Raw genomic sequence first — 22,992 nt, forward strand, 5'->3', positions numbered from 1 at the left:
TCAGCAACAGGAGTTAAAGAAAAAAAAATTAAAAAGTATTTGAGGTAAAATCTTACCTAACTAGGGAATGAAATTTACCCTTTTCTCTAAGCATTTCGGATACCTGAGTTATGATTTTATGTAGATAAACACCCAAACATCGTTACAGACATCATCACACTTTGCCTGCTTTCAAGCTCCTGTTTTCACTATGGTCATTATGTTCTCTTATTGAGTGATACTGTTCCCTGGGATTTGATTTCTTTCCTTCTTGTTTCTGCCCCTAAATGGTGGATTCAAACTAAGTGGCAGGCCCCTTTTTTGTGAATATGAAGACATGCAAAAAAATGCACTCTTTAAATTCAAACTCATTTTACTTTTATCATTCAGCTTGAGAAAGGCAATCCTATCAAAATGCTTATTTGTTCATTCATTCATTCAGACATACATTTATCAACAGCTTACTGAGAAACCCCAGTCAAGTTCCAGGCTCTGGGGATAGAGAAATGAAGGTGGGGCAAGCACTCTAGAGCTTAGTTTGGTGGTGCTACTAAGAGGTCAGCAGGCTCACTGTGAACATTGTTACAATTATTGCAGAACAGAGTAGTAGATGAGGGAAAATCGATCTGAGTTAATCAGGAAATACCTTAAGCTGAGATCTACAGGCAAGCAGGAACTAAGCCAAGAATGAGGGAACAAGACCTTAGAACAAGGCTGGGCGCGGTGGCTCACGCCTGTAATCCCAGCACTTTGGGAGGCCAAGATGGGTGGATCACTAGGTCAGGAGATTGAGACCATCCTGGCTAACACGGTGAAAACCCATCTCTACTAAAAATACGAAAAAACTAGCCGGGTGAGGTGGCAGGTGCCTGTAGTCCCAGCTACTTGGGAGGCTGAGGCAAGAGAATGGCGTGAACCCGGGAGGCGGAGCTTGCAGTGAGCTGAGATCTGGCCACTGCACTACAGCCTGGGCGACAGAGTGAGACTCTGTCTCAAAAAAAAAAAAAAACCTTAGAACGAGAGAAAAAGCAAGTCCACCATCTCAGCCTGGGTTTCTTTGCTCAAGACCAAAGCACTGACTTTTCTTTCCCTACAGGGAATTCTGACCTGAAATTCCTGAAATTCCTCCCCCTAAAAACATCTGAAATACTGAATCTTGATCTTTAGAAAGGTGTGTTTTCAGAGGTAACTGCTTCTGTGATAAGTTACAGGATATCTAATTGTTCATATTCAATACAAATATGCGGAGAATCACAGGCATATTTTTCCCTACAGGTAATTTTTTTAACATCAGATCACATTTTGATGTTTATTAGATAAGACATTTGCAGACTTAGGGTCAAGAACATGGAAAGCTTTGGAAATTTTCCTGAAGTCAAGCTGCATTCTTCCGGTAACATGGCTTTTTCTGACAATAAAACTCCCCAGGCTGTCCTTAGCCCTGACTCTGAGGATAGCTGCTGAGTTCAGCCAGGGAGAATCATTAGTGGGATCTGGTTTTTCATTCTGTTTCAAAAGACAAGTGCATTTGAAGCTTTCCAGAGAACACTGAATGGATTAAGTAGGCAATTTGATCCATTTGCTTTGACTCATTATCCTTCCTTTCTCTGAAGTTCCTGGGGCAGACTAAGGTAGAAGAGATAAAGGTAGAGATAGGATTGAGGCTTATGTAGAACCACAGACCTGAAAAGTATACATTTAGGTTGTCAAGCATACATCACGTAGCCACGGTTACTCCCATGGCTGATAACCCACTAAAACTTTTCTAAACAAGCGAATTGGACTCTTATTTTATGAGATATTCAGATGTTGTATGGGGAGTCATAAAACTGTGGGCTGACAAACAAGAACTAATAAATGTATAGCACTTTAAATATGTGAAGGTGAAAATGTATATTTTAAATATGAGAAGATAGGTAGGAAGAGAAAAAGCAAAAATCTGGATTCTTTTCCCCTGACTTAGTTCCTCAATTTGAAAACAAAGAAGTGGGATTTATTTTCTGTCAATCTTGGTGTTCACTTTGCCAAGGACTGGGCTCAGATTCTTCAGTGTAAAATGTCTTCACTGAGCTACACCAGGATTGCTCTCATCTCTTTGCCACCAAGTATAACTTTTATTGTTTGACACAGTGCAGTTCATATAGAGGAAGATTTTTCTTTCCAAGCAAAATTGCATTTGATGTGAGTGACTTTTCATTCCCATTTTTCAAGTACTTTTATATGTGCCCTGATCTACCAGTTTTCCTGCTCTACACAAACACCTGGGTCTCCCCACTCTAAGGTGACTGAATTCTAGCCAGAGAAAAGATAACTGCTATTTTTGTTGGCCTGAACAGCCTCATCCTGGTTACTTATATATGTACTTATTTTGACACCTTGTGTCAAAAGAGACTTACAGTAGCTTATCTTCAGTAAGCATACAGTATGGATGGAAGTTTTTGCAAGGTCCTCTTCTGTCTCAAGGATTCCCAAACTACTGTTGTGAATTTCAGGTTATGCACCACTAGATTTGGCTGTGTCTCTTCCTACTCTGTGACTTTTTTTTTTTTTCCTTTTTCGAGACGGAGTCTCGCTCTGTTGCTCAGGCTGGACTGCAGTGGTGTTATCTCGGCTCACTGCAAGCTCCACCTCCCAGGTTCATGCCATTCTCCTGTCTCAGCCTCTGGAGTAGCTGGGACTACAGGCGCCACCACCCCCGGCTGGATAATTTTTTGTATTTTTAGTAGAGACGGGGTTTCACCGTGTTAGCCAGGATGGTCTCCATCTCCTGACCTCGTGGTCCACCCGCCTCGGCCTCCCAAAGTGTTGGGATTACAGGCGTGAGCCACCGCGCCTGGCCCCCACTCTGTGACTTTGATGTTATCTTTAGTCCCCTAAAGAATCATGTCACACTGTGAGATGGTAAGGACTTTGGATACATTGTATGCAGTATCACCCACTCTGGACTTCATGTCTTGGGAAGACTTAAACACAGGACCACTCATAAGTGATAAGCCTGGAAATGAACACTCTGGATAATAAAAAGCCAGAAAAGCTAAACGAATTACACCATTCTTATAGAAATATGTGTGTTGGGAAGGTTAGGGTAAAAGGAAGTAGAAGCCACAACTCCAAAGATGTAGCAATTTAGCTCTAACGTAGATGGTTTCTTCTTTTCCTGGTTTTGCCCTGACACAGCTGGTGAAAAGTAAGAGATGCCGGATTCTTGAAGGTCAGTAATTTGTTGCTCCATTGGAACTAAATTAGGGAAAGCATTAATAACTACATTTGATTAGTAAATTGTATAAGAGGGGTCTGAAAAAACTCATACTGAGAAATTTAAAACACCAAACATGAGCAATTTATCAGCAACCCAAGGTGTAAGTTTTTCATCTGCCTAAATTAAAAGTTACTTCTGAACCTTCAAAGCTAAACATTTAAATAATTCTATTTCAATTTTCCCAAAATTTCTATTAAGAAAACACAACCACAAACACACACACATAAACATGCACACCCACAAACACACAAATGTAAACATGCACACCCACAAACACACACACATCAACATGCACACCCCAACACACACACGCATATAAACATGCACACACAGAAGATTGCACACCCACAAAACACACAAACATGCACACCCACAAACACACACACATATAAACATGCACATGCACACACACACACACACCCCCACACACACACACCCCTTCTTTTCCCCATGGCATTGCCACTTCTAAAAAAATCCATCTTTGTTGTTCACAAGAAAATAGAGTAACGTAGGTCTGGATATTTGTTTGTTTATTCATTTCCTGAGCTAAAATTCTCCAGTTGCCAACCCAAGGTCATTCAGTCAACAGGATAGTGGTCATCTCACCAACCACAGCCAATGACATTTCAACCCAGCTAATGCAGTGCTAGGAGATATTTCAATTCACACCTACCCTGTGGCCCTATGAACAAACCACTGACGTTTCAGTTTCTCTCTCCCCTACTTACGAGTCCCATGTGAATCCTGGCAGAAATCTTGCCTCCATTCCTAGATCATACCTTATCCCAGCACTTATACCATCCCTAATCCGGAGATGAAGTCTGTTTTGGAGTTTGCATATCTGTTCCACACATTACTACGGATGTGATACTTTAAAAGTTAAAAATTCAATTCAATTGACAATTTGCCTCAAATCGTATGGCGTCAAAGTGGTCAGATCTAAATGAGTGTGCCAAGTTCTGTTTCCTCCAATTCTGCAGAAGTTTAACAACATTTTTTGATTTAAAAAAATGACCCAAGTGTGTAATGTCTCAGTCATAATCACATTTCCCAAACTGAGATGAGAATCTTCTTTTTAAGGAGCCCAAAGAATGATATCAGAGGCAAGCGTCTAGGATTAGCTAATAGACTGGTGAAACAGAGTCAGGCAAGCTTCTCAGGCAGGAGGGGATCATTGTCAGACCCCACTTGACCCAAGCTAACCTGGCTGGAGTCCTTAGGCCAAGTCTAAGGGAGAACATCCAGAATGTTGGTAACTCCCTCTGTGAGGTCTGAGTCTTCTTATCCTGAGAGCTCTGCCCAGTCACCTGGAATTGCGGTTGAGCCTGGGGATAAGCCACAGCTGACCACCTGCCCACATCACATCTCAAAAGAACCAGGAGAGTACATCTGGGTCTAAAGCCATGACCCAGAAGTAGGTTGAACTGAAGCAAGAGGCGAGGCATGTAATGTCAGGCAAAGCACACCAGGAAGACAACCTAGCATTGTGCTTGAATATCCTGGGACCTAAACCCCCAAATGAGTAAACTGTTTTCATGCTCCAGTTTGCCAATATTATTTGAAAAGCCAAGCGTGAGGTTGTGGGGTTCAAATGAGTCGCAAATGAGTAAGTGCCTACTGTGGTATCAGCCAGAGCTAGGGGCTCCTCCCCTGCCATTGTTTTATTTTCTTCATTCATAGACTGAAATTTCAGGACACCAAGGAACAAAAGTCCATCAAAGGATTTCACAGATTCCTTCATCCCTATCACAGTTAGCATCCAGGCAATGGTTGGAAACTTCCAATTCTGCCTAAAGATGGGAAGCAACAATTTTCCAAATGGCCTAAGCCCCAGACTGACATTGTTTACTCATAACTGGGAAACCAGACAACAGAGGGGTGCTGAAGTCCTACAGTAGGCTTATTAGAAATGTCTAGGCTAATATTTCAACAGAATGGACATTCTGACCCTTGTTATATTGTTTCCTGGAGCAGAAGCTATGAGACTATTATGAAAATTACTTAAACCGCTTTCCAAAGCAGAATCCCACAGACCTCCTCCCACAATAAGATCTCGTTAAACATTCATTTGCTTTTCTTGGAAAACAGATTATAGTGACATAAATATTCTAAAAATAAAAGGAAAAGTAAGCATGATTTCTAACTAAAAAAAGCATCAAACAGATCATTTGGTTGTACCGTTTCATTTTCTCTTAGTATAGACAGGAAAAGTTGCAACAATCTTAACTAACATACCTTGCTGATGGGAAATCGTCCTATTCACTAGCACCTCCACTCCCATAAGAGGGAAAACTTGTTATAAGACAGGGTCTTGGAGATCTCATGTGGATGTTTTATCAAGGGCTCTCCAAGTCAATGTTTACTCAAATACCACTTAGCACTTTCTTACTAGGAAAATATTTCATCTCACATCTCCCCATTCCCAGATTTGAGAGAAAAAAAAATTGTGCCATTTTCAAATATAACAAGCATTCTCCTGAGGTCCTCAATGCAAACCATTGTAGACTAGATCACCTTGAAGCTTTCCCAAGGTATAAGCTTTCTTAAGAATAAATGATAAGTATTTAAGATGATGGACATATTAACTAGGTTAATCCAATCATTGTACAACATATTCATATATCACAAGGTACCACATAATTGTTTATTATTATAATTTGTCAAAAAAAAGAACACAAAATAACCCTTTTGAAAGTAGAAGGCTTCTCTTCCAGGGGTTGGGCCGGCATTTTAACAAACAGTAGAGAAAGAATTGCTGTAATGTGTACTGTTGGGGTACTCTTACTTAGGCTCACTGTTTTTCTTGTATCTGGCAGGACATGGGAAGTTCATAAGAACTAAAAGGTGGAACCTCTGCCTTTTCCATAACCCAAAGGCTGCAGGCAGCCAGTTTAAAACAGAGGTACAGAAGCTTCCAAGTTAGGCACAGAAACATGCTGCCACGGGGGTAATGGAAGCGTGCTCCAGGAATAGGTTGGGGAAGCTATTGGCCCTACCTATTTCTGAATGGAGATTCCAGCCTGAAACTGAAAACAAGCAGAGTCTCTGGGAAAGATTAAGACATCTCAGCATGAAAGACAGAAGCTGCACAGCCGTGCCTTGAGATTGCTGAGCTTGATGTTCTCTCTAGGTCTTTCCCATATCAGCAATGAGTTGGCCCACTCTGTGAGACCTCAGTCACAACTCCTAGAGCTAAATCCGAAGACTACCACATGTGCCTTGTCAGGGAGATAATAAGGAATAAAGTGCTTTCACTAATGACCTTAACCTCCTTCCACCAGCTGGCTCATGGAGAACACACAAACTGAAGTTAGCCCAGGTGCTGGTCCCAGAAAAGGCTCACGGTTACCACTTGCCAGCCTGTGGTCTCTGGTGCGCTCTAGCAGCCAGCACTGGCAGGTAGTAATGGGAGTGACATTCTCTGGATTCCAAAAGTCTGAATAAAACCTCACATTGGCAAGCATCATTAGGCTGCCTTTAAAGGTCCTTGCTCTTGCTGGAATATTAACTGCATTGGTAGTGCCTTTTATCTCATGCTGAGAAAAACTAGGCATTTGATCAAATCGCAGGAAAATAAACTACTTCTTATTTAATACAGTACGGAAACAGAATCTTTCCAAAATTTGAAGTCCATTTTGGAGAGAACAGAAAAAAACTAAAGGGACTTTTGCAGCTAAAGACCAGAAACACTGCCCTGGGGACAATCTTCTTCTAAAGGCACTCGGCCTTTCATCTATCCATTCATTCATTCCTTCCTTTCATATACACTTATTATGAACCTAGCAAATATACCAGGGACTGGAGACTCAGTTATAGATAAAACACAGTGCCTGGCCTCAAGGAGATCATAGTCTAGAGAAACAATCACCTAATTAGGCAATTATAATGAATCATAGTAATTGTGATAAGGACAATTGCAGCCTCAGAGTAGGCTTCCTGGAGGACGTGATGTCTTATTTGTTTTTTAAAGTAGCAGTAGGATACATGCCTAGATGCTACATGTTTTCATGTATAATATGAGTAATTACTTAATAGGTCAGATTATGTCAGGTGCCCAGACTCCACCACAAGGTCAGATACCACATGCATTGGGTCTGGTACTCTGTGAAGTAGTCCCCACAAGGCATGGACAAACTAAGAATTGTGCAATATGTAGAAACTATGTCACCTATGGAACAATTGTGGAAATAAATTTCCTGTGCCTAGTGAAGAAAGCTAAGGACACTGGAAAGCAGCCACGTGGAGGGAGATGGATATAGACCTTGTTCAGAGATCAGAAACAGGTCCAGTGTGTGGAAATTGTGAATAATAGCATGGAAGAACTTTAAAGCACGGTTTCCCAAACAACATTCCATGAAACATATAGAGGCAATTCAAGAAAAGGGGGATTTGTGGTCAAAAAAGTTTGGAAGATGCAGAGTTTAAAAGTCTTATTTCTGCAGAACTTATCAGTGCCTTTATCTCAGTAAAGTATATTGAGATAGGAAGATATAAGAGATTTTTCATGCAGTAAACACATTTATTGTGGTTACAAAGTATTTAAGTGACTACAAAGTGTCAAGCTTTGTCATAGGCCTTGGGGACAAAGAAACGAACAAAAGAGACAAAATTAAGGTAAGGAGAAATGGCAGTAAACAAATAATGGATCTACATTTTCTAAACTGATTGGTCCTCAGAACCATTTTGTAATGAAGCTTCTCATCATTCTTGTGTTTCTTGAAACACATTTTTGAGAAAGAGTGAATTAGGAGGATCTAACAATGAGTTAGATCACTCCAGTATTGTAACTATGTAAGCTGATTTGCAGTGTCTATAAGGATGCTTTACAGGGTCTTTTGAGATTTGAGTATATGATCCCTAAGACCTAAAATGTTTTTGACTCAATAAAACTGGATGTTTTTAGACAGTACACCTTCATCCTGCAATCTTGCTGGGAAGAATTATTTGCCGTGACAAACTGGTGAATGAATACCAAATTTTATGACCACCCATGAAATGATAGGATCTGCAAGAAAAGTAGGATTTTACTAGGAACATAGATAAGAGACAAGTCCTAAAGAAGAGTGTTCTGATCATAAACCAAATGATGAGCTTAAGAGGATTCATGACTTCCTCCAGCCCGTTCAAATGCAATTTACAAAGGCCTACCTGACCCTCTCATTATAATTTTCACCAGAACCCCCAAACTGTCAAGCATCAGAGATTCAGCTCAGATCATTTGTACTTTGATCTGTCTCAAGCACCTGTGAGGGAGGAAGCATTTACGGGAATACCTGAGGAGAGCACCAATCTCCATTAGGATAAATCTACTACGGTCTTCAACATCTTTTTGGGGAAAAACTCAGTCGTGAGAGGCCATCTCAGCTGCAAACTCTGCCATTTCTGCTGCTCCAACCTGACCTCCCAAATATCTAAGCACCAGCTAAAGTAAATGAATAGCATTATTTATTTATAACATCATTTATAACATTGTATTATATTGCTGCTTCAGTCTGACATCTCAAATATCAAAAACACAAGCTAAGTATACACATACATATATTATATATAAATACAATATATACTTCAATCATACATTGAAGCATACATTCAAATATATGTATTCAATTATATATATATATTATATTATAGTCAAGTATTATGGCATTTTCCATTTTCTTCCATTTCATCCATTTGTTTTTCCTATTCTTTAGCCAATTGTTTAAGGTGTTTATGTGAAAGAACCGTCTCAACATTTTGGAGGTCAATTTAATACTGGAATCATTATTTGGAAGCTTATGCTATTTTTAAACATGATCTCAGTCTAGCTCACACTGGTGCTGTAAGTCTTAAAAAGAGAAAGCCTTATTCTATTAAAAATAGCTCATTCCAGTATGACTCTAATGACTCCAAATAGACAAATAAGGCAAGTTATACCTGTCTCCACTACTGACTACAAATGAATCACTGTGAATATATCAGTGTATGGATTTTTTATGTTGGTAACATTATCCCACTGAAGGTGACGTCTTAGTGGTCATTACGAATGACTAATGAGATAGAGGGGTATCACAGATGATCCCAAATCATAGTCACCCCCAAAGACATGTATGCTTTGCAGTGTACTGGGAATTAAATGAAAGCAGATGATTTCTTGATGTCCCTTTCTAGTTTCAATTTGCTTGCCATCTTGAGTTAATGATGGTGTTCCCTTAAGCACATATACCCCTAAGAAGTGAGGTAGGTGCTAGAGAGGTTGCTGGCCAAACAGCACATGTAATTGTCACATGTAATTGACAGAGGAAATTATCAGAAAAAAAATACCACTGAAAATTGACTACCTGCATAAAATGCTAGGAAAGCACTTGCAAAGAATGAAAATAACTACATGGGCAAGAAAAGAATTCTCCACCACATTGTTGACATTTTGATGAAAGGAGCTCCCTCCCAACTATTACCCATAACTTGGTGGGGGTGATGAAAGAAAGAAGAATGACTCTAAATTTCTCTCTCATTTGAAGCAACCACATAGACAGCCAATAGAATGTGGAGAGGAGCAGGGGAGCTTTGAAAGGAGGAGATTTCATTGGTCTCTGTCCTACAGAAGTGGCCAATGGCAGCAGAATCCTTCTCTGAATGGACGGCTGAATACAGCACAGGCAACCAGGAAGCAATGTCTATTCCTAATTTCCAAATGTCCTCTACATACCAGTATCGGTTCCTGCTAACATTTTCACCAGTTTACATCAATAGGAGAAAAACAAGAACAAAGTAGATAGTTATTTATTAAACTAAATGTATTCAATGTAAAGGACTGTCTTTTATTCTGAGATTGCATCATTCCTGTTGAGGAAAAAAAAAATGCCCTTTCTTCTATTACATAATGGTCACATTAAAGAGCTGTAGTTCCTACTGCTGTTGCTACTGCTGCTGCTGCTGCTGCTACTGTAATTTAAACAAATTAGTCCCCAAACTATTTTTTGAAACTTCCCTCCTCTGTGAAATCCAAAAGTCTTAGAGTCACTGAAGGCATACGGCACTGGTAGAGTGGATAAGCTCAATTTAGTTCATAGAAGGAAAACCATATACAAATAAAAATATCAGATAGTGAGAGATGCCTAACTGTGAATGTGCTTAGATGTAGCAGATTTCATCACCAGCTGTTAGACCCCAGCTCCAAGCACTTACAAGGGCACCCTGGCATCCCAAGGTCAGAATGTATGGTCAGACAAGGACAGCTGGACTGTCATTTCCATCTCCTCTCCAAGATGGAAAATGGAGTTTTGTCACCTTTCATGCCATATGAAAAAAACTTCTGCCCAAAAAAAACAATGGGAAATCCACCAAGTGGCCGACAGTTCAGCTTCCTTTGCTTTCTGGGATGCTGTACTAATGGCATTTAATTCCAGGGGCTAAACTCTCTGGCCCCACATGTATCCTGCTGTTCAATTATCTGGAACATTGGTTCTTGCTTCCTTGTCTCTGCTCCAGCCCTTCTCCTAACATGCCTCCCCCTAACATCTATTTTTTTCGCTGTAGTAGTCTCCTTAGTACTCAGAGCTGAAATTACATGCTTCAGTGCCCTAAGCACATATATTTTGCTTTCTCATGTTAGCACATGCAGCTCTATTCTTTATTCTAGGGCTGGAGAAGAGGGTTTCAGTAAATTCTAGCCATGATGAGCCCTGCTACAGAATGCTTTAGAGGCTTTGAATTTATGTTACATCGATTATCTTCACGAAGGTTAAAATGAAGGGTTCAACAACACCATAGGGAGAATCCTTATGGGGTGGGCTGGATGGCTTTACAGAGGTCAAAGCTCCTGACTCCAGCTGTGGTCCTGGAGTCAGCAGATCTGGCTTGGCAGCAAATGGGCAAGTCTCTCTGAGGCTCATCGATATCTGAAGGTTTGGCAAGAGGATCTGCAAGGTCCTATGTCACCTCTCACAGGCTGCCATTTGATGACTCTATAATCTTATCTTCGTCTAGCCTGTGTTCTAAACATAGCCAAGCTGAGAAGCTGGCAGAGAAAAGCAAATGCAGTGAGTGTGTATAGAGGCAGAGAATTTTCACTTCTTTACTCACTCTACAGATGCGTGGCATCCTCTACTTTCCCTCAAGAAAATCTCTTGGAAGGATGGATTGAGCTTCCTTATCCCTATATCCCTTCAGGTCCAACTCACACTTTTTTTTTTTTTTTTAAATCTAAGAAGCTGCCTTAAATTGGTGCTGTGAGTGAACACTGCATTTGGCTAGATCCAGCCAGTTAATCTTATCATGGCTGCTAAATCACCAGGAGAAAAGGTCTCCCTGCCAAACCTGGTGTGTCTTTGTAAGCCAATGCAGTTTCTGCATCCATGTATCCATATCCAGTGACCAACCATGGTGGTTATGCCTTTCCCCATCTCGTGCTGTGTAACCCTGTGAAATGGTGGGAGGCTGCAACTTACTTGCATTTTTTCCCAAAAGAAATTACACACATATATCTATATGAATATATAGATATATAATGGCCTATGCTGAGGGAGGGACATATTAACAAAGTAAAAAATTTAACAATCTTTATCAAGTTTAAGGAGCAGATCCTGGCACATTTGGCTGTCTTTCTATGAGTGATGCTAAAAAAAAAATGCAAGCTGTAAGACCCCAAGACTCTCCACCACCATTAAATGAAAGGTCACACGAAAATGTGGAATCTACTCAGTTGGAGATGATCATTTTTGTGGACTTTTAATATATATTTACTTTCCGTTATTTTTTTGGTTCTCTTTCTCTCATACCCAGGTTGTGCCTGGTTAGAGAAAGGGTCTTGATTAACATTTCTAAGCCAACAACTCTCCAAATACCTCAACCAAAGGAATTCAGTGTGCCTACATAGAGAAAAGGGAAGTGTCCCTCTGGATGTGGTATTTTGCCAGGTTGTATTTCTCTGCACCAAATGCTATCAGATCAACTTCTGTAGGTTTCACTGAATACAACTGCATGGAATGCTATTACTGTTTGCAATGCAACATGATCTAAAAACATTGCATATATTTTTTATCTAAAGGGGACTAGCAGGTTTATTGTGTTTGCATGTGCTTTCCCCCTAGACTCTGGCTGCCCTAACAAGAAATTCAATAAATCTGCTTCCAAACCATCTTGCACAAGCTTTGCATGTCCAGTCTGGGCCTGAGGAAATTAACAAGAGAATAGAACATACCATCGACTTGCGGAGTGGCGATAAATTGAGAAGAGAGCATATCAAGCCATTCTCACTGATGTTTAAAGACTCCAGCCTGGAGCACAAGGTAGAGCTGGGTCTACACAGTGGCTCTTTTTCTGAGTTAATTGTTGTAAATGTTCATGGGACTGGAGAGAGAGCCCAGGGGCTGTGGTTTTGGTTTCTTTGTTTGTTTGTTTGCTTTGGTTTGGTTTGGTTTGGTAGTGTCTTTTATCTTTCTCCTTGAAAATCATGAGTAGACTGAAGGCCATGAAAGGAGATGCAAGTTAGATTAAGAGAGCATCAGCTTGCTCTTTAAGGAAAAGAGGACTCAAAGAACAAAACCTCCTTTAACTCAGTAAGCATCAAAAGGGTTTCTTCCACTTTGAGATTATTAAGCCAAGTGGCATTAACAGCCACTTACCTTTGCTTTTAGATGAATTCACATCAGCTGCAACCATTTTAACATAATAATGAAGGCACCCAATAACTTGATGTAAGCATCAGTGATAAACACTGTCTTTCTTAGACTTTAGATATCTATTCTCCCGTTTTCCCAGTTGTCTGCTGCCTCAGAGTCCTCTAACCTAGGCCTAGTAGAAAGAAGATGGGTTGTGGATTTGGAGTCAAATTTGAATTCCACCTCTGCCACTTTCTTGCTGTGTGACCTTAGATAAGTAAAGTAACCTCTCCAAGCATGAGTTCCTCTCTGTACAATGAGGAAAATGAATGCACCTACCTCACAGTTAATATGGCAGTCTTCAGGGCAATACCTTGATTAGGTAAAGTGTTCAAGGATGGCAGCTATCATCATATTAATGATGACTTTTCCATTCCCCTCCCCCACCTCAGCTTTGAACTGGAGAGGGGAGTGGGCAGATGGGGTGCCGACCCTGCTTAACTGGGTTGCTCCTTTGCGCTGATGGAAGCTGACAGACCTTCCTTGACTGAGCACAAGAGGTGCCTGGCATCTGCAGGAGCCTCAGGCAGGAACAGCAGGGAATCTACAAGCAAATTTCTGGAGTTTGATTCAATACTCTGTAAAGCTCCAGTGAGCAATTTTTTTGTAAGTTTGTTCAGCTGCCTGGGAGATTTGCTTTCCTTAGTTCAGAGAATTCACAATTCTGTGCACATACACCATTCCCAATGAGCTTCTTTGATAACTACCTCAGGATTACAGACTCCAAAATTAATACCTTCACCTACAGTTCCCAATTTGAGATGGATTGTGTCTATGTACTAACAAAACAAAAGGAAAAGAAACATTTTGCCTCCCTCAACCCCCCACAAAAAAAATAACAGACACACTTCTCTTATTCATCATATGATTAAGGGCTTAAGGACCAAAATAAATGCATTTTCTTTCCTGGTTACTGCATTGAAGAAGCTAGGATGAAGAGCTGGTGGCTTTACAAAGAATCTTCTCAATCAGCTTGTGTAAATGCCTGTGTCCAGAGCTATACAAAACGCTTTTATTTATTTTTGCTAAAGACGTACTTGTCTTACTAATAACCTAACCCCTGCATACTACAGATAGTTTCTAGTGTGTTTTATTTAATAGCATTCACATCTCATCTGCAGCCATCTGGTATTGGACCAGAAATGGACCTAAGGGAGGCACAGCATGCCTGAGGTTGATTTCTGTGACCAAGGGAAGATTATTCTAGAAGAGCCAAAGGACAGCACCCTGAACAAACATGGGACTTGCCCATTGACAGTTTAGCCACAGACCACCTAACCTGTGCTAAGCATTACATGGGTTCCCCAGTGGTGACGGCACCAGTACATATCAGAAAACGATCACTTCTCTTCTGTCACAGAGATATTCTTCATTGACTCTTGCTCTGAGATCATCTCTAGAGACTGTGTTACTGCTGAGCAGAGAATATATCACAAGTAACATTCATTGGGTATTTACCAAGTACCAGGCACTATTTCTAAGCTGCCTGCATAAATCAACTGACAACAACAGTAATATAAAGTAGATGTTATTATGAACCTCATTTTATACTTGATGAAAGGAGACATGGAGAAATTGTTATGAAGTTTTCCCAAAGTCAAACTGTCAGAAAGGGACTGGAATCTGCGCCCACCGTGATGCCATAGCCACTGCTCTTTTCTGTTGACTATGCTGCCTCTGCCAGGAGTTCCCAGGACTTGATTTCCCAGGGTTTCGTACGAAGAAGACAACACTGTTCTGTCTTCATTTTCCTTTTGTCAAACTTTGGATGCAGTGGGAGGCATAGAGAGGGAGTTTACAGGAGAGGCTAAGTAGGAAAGGGTTCTAGAGCCATAACAAAATTAAAACAAGGCTTTCAAACACAGAGGATTCCAGAATCAGAAAATAGCATTAATATGCAGTTCCTCTGTGCTTGCTGTTAGATATGTCAGTTTACTGTTCCACTTACAGAAGAGAAAACTAAACTTCCAAGAGGTTAAGTAGAGATCTTAGGTCTCAAAATCCAGCTACCGTATTTCATTCACGCTAAGGTGTCATCAACTGTGAGATGCCCTATTTTCTATACAGCACTCAGAAAGGAAAAAGAAACTCAATATGGGTTTCTAAGAGGAAACACACACTAATAAACTGGGCTTACACCCTCAGGGTAAGGATGTGGGGGGACTGAGGCTGGTAGGACATCCCCCTTAGGCAAGGGCAGTGAGGAAACCCACATGCCTATATCCTGGTATTGATTAAATAAAGGGAAGAAGCTCCCCAAGAATTTAAACTCCAAAATGGAATCTGCATAGGTTTGCTGCATGGATTTACACTTAGAATGTGGACCAAAAAAAAAAAAATTATCAGAGAATTTAATTTAAAATGATCCTGGATTAATATTGCCACCTGGTGACCACAGAAGCAATTGCAAACCTCCCTGGAAGGAACTCAAGATTTTAGGATTCCCTTGATAATAAGGTGCATGCTGATTTCAGAGATGTTAAAGTGCACATTTTAAGGAAAATTGTACATTTTTAGTAAGAATATATATCTTAGAATTTTAAAAATACATACAATATTTATGATTCTAAAGCCTCTTCTGTTCCCACTGCCCTACCCTTCTTCTTGGGAACAAGCCTGGACCATAAAAGTATGTTTTCTGAAAGGAAAAATGGAAATGGAAATAATTGTTCCTTTGCAATCTTTGTAGGAAAGAAAAGGCTTTATTCTGTTTGAACAATAAGAAGATACATGAATAAGGGAACACATTTGCCTTTCCACCTTTATGAGAACATTGAAATGTTTAAACACTGAAATGAACAAAGCTCCATTGAAATGTATAGAAATATCATTCAGACATTCCCTGGTCACATTTGCCTATAATAATTGGCATACTTATCCACAACACTATGTGAAACAGGACTTTTATATACTTCATGGTATTGCATAAATACTTGTTGAATGAATAAGGAAATGAATAAAGACTCAGTTTAAGAAGGTTAGATAAGACTGCCTCACCCCCTGTAGCTGTCATCAGGATATTTTTTGTGAACTCTAAGAGCCGAAAGGCATGGGTCAATTTTGATGTGACTCTTTTCAGTGGAGTTTCAGCAGAGAATAAAAGTTCTGTGTACTCCCTGCCGTGGAATTTCAAAGGTGGCTCACTCCCTGCTCCCTCACAGGAGTCTTTTGAGTTAAGCTTCAGAACAGTGTGCTCATGACTCATGTAGCTTAGCAAACACATCTTTCCTTCTCTAGTCCTTGGATTCTTTATCTGTGAAATGAGGACATTGGACAGCTCCTGACCACTTCAGCAGATAATGCTATAAATCTATGAATTTCCTATGACCATGGTGGCCATATGTCCTGGTTTGCCTGGGACAGTAGTAGATGCCTATTTTTACAATGTGAAATTAGTATCACCTCCCTTCACTCTCAAAAATCACCCAGTGTGGATGATGTGTAACAGGTCATGTGACCCAAGGCTTGGACCTCAGCCAGGTTAGAATTAGTGACTCAACAGCTTCCTTCACTACCCAGCCAATCATCAGGACTTTCTAAGCAGACCTCTGGATAGTGGAGATGGGACCTATTCCAGTTGCCAAAGGCCTTCCTCAGCTCCTCCCACATTTCACAGATGAATCCTTTGCCCTTCTTTAGTCAGGCTAAATATTTCCTAAGTGGCCTTACAGATCTCATGGGCAAGCACAAATCAGAACTATGGTAAAGAGATGTAGAAAACATAATGTGTCTGTCAGATGCTACCAATCATATTGGTATTTCCTTATTGAGCATTCCTATTTGATATTTTCTTATTAATAGAAGAATGCATTTTCACTAATAAAAGTTGATACTAAGTATAAGGCAAAAAAGAAAAAAATGAAATCTGTTTGGATCTTTCAACCCAGGGTAACCACTGTTACCATTCTGGCATCTGTCATTCTGGTCTTACATGAGTGTGAATCTACAGACTTATGTACACAACCGTATTTGTCCATTTTCATGCTGCTGGAAAAGACATACCTAAGATGGGGCAATTTACAAAAGAAAGAGGTTTATTGGACTTACAGTTCCACATGGCTGGGGAGGCCTCACAATCATGGTGGAAGGTGAAGGAGGAGCAAGTCACATCTTACGTGGCTGGCATCAGGCAAAGAGAGAGCTTGTTCAGGGAAACTCCCATTTCAAAAACCATTATATCTCATGAGACCCATTCGCTATCATGAGAACAGCACAGGAAAGACCCACCCCCATGATTCAGTCATCTCCCACTGGTCCCTCCTACAACATGTGAGAATTATGGGAGCTACAAGATGAGATTTGAGTGGGGACACAGAACCAAACCATATCAACAACTTTTATAAAAATAGACCACTGTATGCACAGGGCATTGTAACATAGTGCTAAACATTCTTTGCTTGAGCTTTTTTCCCCATAATTAAATCTTCAATTACACAGTGATTTTAGTATTTACATACTATCTCATTGCACATTTTAACCATTTCAGGCTTTTTAAAAAAGTTTTTCACTGTTATAAATTACAAATTGTGTTGTAATGACTATTCTCATAATTAAGTTATGCATTTTTGCTTATTTATTTTTTAGGATAAAATCCAAGGGGTGGGTGAAAGAGAATTCACATTTAAAAATATTTAATAGTCATTTTGAAATTGCCTTCAAAAATTGCGCTTACACTTTTTTAAAAATTGTCAATTCGATAAGAAGTAAAAAGCAGCACCAGCCTGGCATTTCTGTTTTTATTTTTAAAATTATTATTGCAGTTGAAGGGTTGTCAGTACATATTTTGGCCTTTATATTTCTCCTTTTGTGACTTGCACGTTTCTCATACCTTAATGGTATGATTTACACATTTGTCTTCATCGCCCATCTATTATTGCAGTGCTCACCTTTGTCTTTTTGATTTGTGAGCCTTCTTTACACACTGAGAACTTAACCTTTTGTGGGATCACCTATCTTGGGCCCTTCCATTTTCAGAGCACTTACAAGAAGGTGATGTTTCTCAGCCTCTGGTCCTCACTTCTCTTCTAGGAAAGGACACTGAATTAGGCTTAGGATAGGGAAGACAATTAATTACATTTACTTATGGATGTTTCCAAGGCAGAGTAGCCAGCCCAAAACCTTTAGGGGAGCTTAATAACATAGGAACACTTATTTGGAATTATTTCATTAAGCTAAGTGTTCAAAAAACAATGTTAGGCCGGGCGCGGTGGCTCAAGCCTGTAATCCCAGCACTTTGGGAGGCCGAGACGGGCGGATCACGAGGTCAGGAGATCGAGAGCATCCTGGCTAACCCGGTGAAACCCCGTCTCTACTAAAAAATACAAAAAACTAGCCGGGTGAGGTGGCGGGCGTCTGTAGTCCCAGCTACTCGGGAGGCTGAGGCAGGAGAATGGTGTAAACCTGGGAGGCGGAGCTTGCAGTGAGCTGAGATCCGGCCACTGCACTCCAGCCTGGGTGACAGAGCGAGACTCCGTCTCAAAAAAAAAAAAAAAAAAAAAAAAAAAAAAAAAACAATGTTATCACCTTAGAATAAGGTGACTTCCTCATCTTGAATAAAGATTAAGATATGTTTAATATATACTTCAAAATTGATTGGGTAACTATGCTTTGGATATGGGCATTTTTGTGGGTAAAGTGTTATAATCAAGCCATATCAAGGAAGATTAAAGTTCCTTCCTTCTTTTAATGCTGATATTTTTCCTCTTGATTCTTAATTGTTTCGAGAAAAGGCATCCTTTGTCCTTATGACAAATTTATGTACTAAAACTCTTTTCATCTCAGGCTAAGAGCTTTCAAACTTAAGAATCATCTGGGGATCTCGTTTGAAATGCAGGTACCATCCCGTCACTCTGCCCCCAAGATTCTGATTTGGCAAGAAGACCTGCATTTTGGTAGACATTCTTTTTTGGATTTTGTTATTCTAGGTTGTTGGCCATCTTTCTTTGTCCTCCTTGATTGAGCGTGAGACTCAGGCTGGTCACTTGTCTCATGTCTTCAGAGATCAGCTTACATCAAAAGTCCCCAGATCCTCATTCAAGGGTAATATAGCTTTTAACAAATCTAGAGGAGATGGCTCCATGAGGCTAATAATGGCTTCAGGGCCACAGTATTTGGAATCGACTAGACCTCAGTTCAAGTCCCACTTTGGAAATAGAAGTGGGCATAAAGGACAGTTGATTAGTTTACTGATCAATAATGGGTAATGACAAGTTGATATCTTTCTGTCACTCAAACGGATACCCACACACATATATAAAATCCTTATTTTGCTCACCAGTATTTAGTCTTTGCTGAAAGACAGAGGAAAGAACATAGACTGGATTCCTGACTTGAATCCAGTTCCAACCAGTTACTGGTTGGGTGATACGAAGCAAGGGGCTTGATCTCATTGAAATGAGTATGATTGTCTGCCCTTAGGGGTTGTCGTGAAAATTAAATGGCACAATATTCATATAACAGAAGTTTGGATAAATGCAATAGTCTTTCTTTTCCCTTGTCTTTCTAATTAATCCTCTGCCAACCCAAACCTGCACAAGGCAAGACCCTTTCTAAGATAAATCTCACGCTTCTCCTAGAGCTTTTTCTAAAATAAATAAATAAATAAATAGTAAATAAATAAATAATAACAGTACTTCATTGAAAATGGTGGTGGGAAGGGCCAATCTTAATGTGTCTTGTATTCCAGGGTACCAGGGTTCCACCCTTCATTAATCTAAGCAAGTACAGCCTTGTAACTCATTGGAAGAGGTGCTTCCATCAATCTCCCAGGATCACAGGAGCACAAGCAGTGACCACCTTGGCCTCTGAGATGTGTTTAAATTTGTAGGTGTCATTTGCTTGTCTTTTCTCTAAATGACTTGATTATTCTAAGATCCTTATTATCATTATTTTCCAAAAAAAAAAAAAGGTAAGAAAGATTGTTTCTGTTTCTGTCTTCAAGGATGATTGGTGTTTGATCATTCCCAAAGGCCATGCTTTTCTTCCTGTGAGGACAAGCCAGCTGAGGATTAGATATTTCACGCATGGGTTTCTTTGTGCTCCTGCAAAAGACTGTCTTTCTGTCCACACTTCTTGTGATTCCTTGGGAGTCCATCAGGCATGGCTCAGAGTATTCACTCTAGTGATTCTTGGGGAGTGCATCCAACAGAGCTCAGAGCATTCGTGCTGTTGATTATTGGGGAGTCCATCAGGAACAGCTCAGAGCATTCAGTCTACTTGGTTTGGATTCCGTTTGTGTCCACTCCATTGGGCATCTTATACTGAGATGATATAGGAAGACATAAAGCCACAGCTTCTGTGCCCTGGGAACTTACACTCTGACTTGTGATCTGGGAACTTCCCATCCTAACACTGGGCATGATAATGGCCACTTTGCAAGGTGGTGCAGATGAAATGCAGGTAATACTTAAGTGCCTTGGAGGCTGCAATGAATTGCAACTGAGGCAGCAATGTGACAAGGAAACTGATATTTGTTGATCACTTACTACCATATCACGACTATTTTAAATGTTTTGCCTCATTTTACTTAAGTGTCACAATGTCCTTTATGGAGGTACTAATCGTACTATTTGGCAGGTAAGGGTGTTTCAGAGAGTTTGAACAGCATTTCCAAGACCCACAGTAATAGAAGGCAGCAGAGTGGGGATTCAAATAGAGTTCACTGTGACTCCCAAGCTATTCTACTACTTCTGCCACACCTTGAAAAATCCTGTCTTTCTTCTAAGCACCTGATTTTCATATAGTTTGAAATTCATGAAGGATGCAGCCAGGGGATTGCAAGGGAGGAGTTATACAATAATGCTTATGGCAAATACATCTTAGAGGCAAAAACAAAACAAAACAAAAAAAGTTAAAACCATGAACATTTCTTTTATCCTCTATTCATTCCCCTCCCACAAACAAATATCCCTCCCACACACAAATATCCACACATGTACACATATGTAGGCACACACATATACAAATAATCCACCTCATGTTTCTGGCAACAGACATAATCTTGATAAAGGTAGCCTGAAAACGAAGGCAACTCTATCACCCTAGCTATCCATGAACATGTAAGAATCAAATAAGTGAATACATGAACACGTGAAACACTTTTTCTCTTAGGCCAGTGGGAGAAGGAATGATGAGTCCTTGAACCACCCTTGAACTGTGTTTCCCAAAAATGGCTGATTAGCTTGAGCATCAAGGAGGTAGTTTCGTGACAAAATGGCTCAAGAGAAGACAAAGCCAGAAATAGCCTCATGGAATGATCAAACCCGGCCGGGAGTGGTCGCTTACGCCTGTAATCCTAGCATTTTGGGAGGCTGAGGAGGGTGGATCACTTGAAGTCAAGAGTTCGAGACCAGCCTGGCCAACATGGCAAAACCCCGCCTCTACTAAAAATACAAAAATTAGCCAGGTGTAGTGGCATGCACCTGTAATCCCAGCTACTCGGGAGGCTGAGGCACAAGAATCACTTGAACCTAGGAGGCAGAGGTTGCAATGAACTGAGATCACACCACTGCACTCCAGCCTGGGTGACAGAGCAAGACTCCATCTCCAAAAAAAAAAAAAGATCAAATTCATATTAAACAAAACTGAAATTGAATGAGCTTCATTTGTTACACACAACTAAGCTTTTGCCAGTTTTATATTATGATAATTATTGTAAATAGTGCTTACTATGAACCAAGTTCTGTGCTGAGTATTTTCAAAAACATTCATTTAATGTTACTTTTTTCCGTTAGCAGCCACATAAAACCAAGGATTTGCCACACAAGAGAATCTTTAGATAATTATTTGGCTGAGTACAGTTGGTTCTTAGCTGTGTCCAGAATGTCTCTCAGTTTTTTTCTGTCATTTATAAAGAAAATCAAAGTTAAATGGAGGCTTTAAAAACTTCAAGAAAAATACATCATAAACCCTAAAATGTTTCTTACTTCATGGCATCAACTTTTATTGGAGTTGTAATGATTAGAATAAAACAATAAAGGAGAAATCTGGGCAAAGAAAAGAAGGCTAAGCAAACGAATGTATTTTCTGATGGGTTAGGATGTTGGACTCTGGAATTAGCTAATAAGCAAAATGCGCATTTTTGTCTTGGAGACATTCAGAATTTGTTGAACCACTCCATGTCTTATTTAGATGAGCAGAAATGGGAACATGGAGCATGAACCAAATGGTCTCAGCTTTTCTCTTTCATTTTTCTAAATCATGTATCTCCTAGTCATTTTCAAGATCTTATTATTAAAATAGTTTTTAAAGATTTATTCTGTTATAGCATCAGGCTCCTCTTGAGTTTTTACCACTCTAGTAAGTCCCAACATAGTATGAATACCTTGGCCTCCTCCTTCAGATATGAAGGACAGGTTTCAAAGAGGCTTAGGGAAGAAATCCATCCCTTAGTCAGGACAGTAGCCTTATAAGACTCCTTTATTATCTTGATATTACGTTGCAAAATTACAGCTGTTTCTACCACCCTCTAGGTAATCAAACGATATCAAGTGCCATTTCGTGTGTATTTTTTAATCAGACCAATTAGCTCCTGTCCCATAAAGCCAGCATTTTCTGAGTCAGGAATTCCAATTTCACCTATAATGGTGTAATATAGAATTACAGAATTATGAGGCCATTGACCTGATCACTGAAGCAATTTTAATGCTTCATGTGTAGACATCATTATCATCTACAACCAGGGACTTCTAGGTAAAGAATATAGCAATAGTTACCACTCTTTTGGCTTCTCCATGGCTGGGGGTGGGGGTGGGGGGCTGGACCACTCAAGAAATGAAGAGTTCTTCCTCCCAAGAATGGAAGATTTGGGGGAGAGTGAGCTGGAAGAATGGTGGTTTAGAAAGTTTTTAAAAATTCTTCTTGAAATTCTCATGTGCCCAGTCTAACCCCACTACCAAGGAAGAGCATAACGTTAGGAAATGTATTACCACCCTGGGGTCTTCTGTCACCCCTGGGCAGGTGTTCTCCCAGCCTTGCACTTCTGAGCCCGTCAATCTTAAATACATGTTAGCATGTTGCCTTGTGAGTCAACTTAACATGATTAAATCCACATTTGTTCAAAGGTCAGTTTACTTGGGAAGAAGTATGTCAGTGAGAGATTCTGTACACTCACCT

The 22,992-nt window shown here is 40.1% G+C and overlaps 1 protein-coding gene across 2 annotated transcripts in view; it reads left to right on the forward strand.

Moving 5' to 3' along the window:
• ADCY8 (adenylate cyclase 8) overlaps positions 1 to 22,992 on the forward strand; it is a 261,339-nt gene that overhangs the window by 146,105 nt on the left and 92,242 nt on the right. For both annotated transcript variants that reach the window (XM_050801571.1, XM_050801572.1), the window contains exon 8: positions 12,310 to 12,507. In XM_050801571.1, coding sequence (XP_050657528.1) covers positions 12,310 to 12,507 — 198 coding nt within the window. The remainder of the gene's footprint in view (positions 1 to 12,309; positions 12,508 to 22,992) is intronic.

Source organism: Macaca thibetana, chromosome 8, assembly GCF_024542745.1.
Source record: "Macaca thibetana thibetana isolate TM-01 chromosome 8, ASM2454274v1, whole genome shotgun sequence".
In the NCBI taxonomy this organism is placed as follows: Eukaryota; Metazoa; Chordata; class Mammalia; order Primates; family Cercopithecidae; genus Macaca; species Macaca thibetana.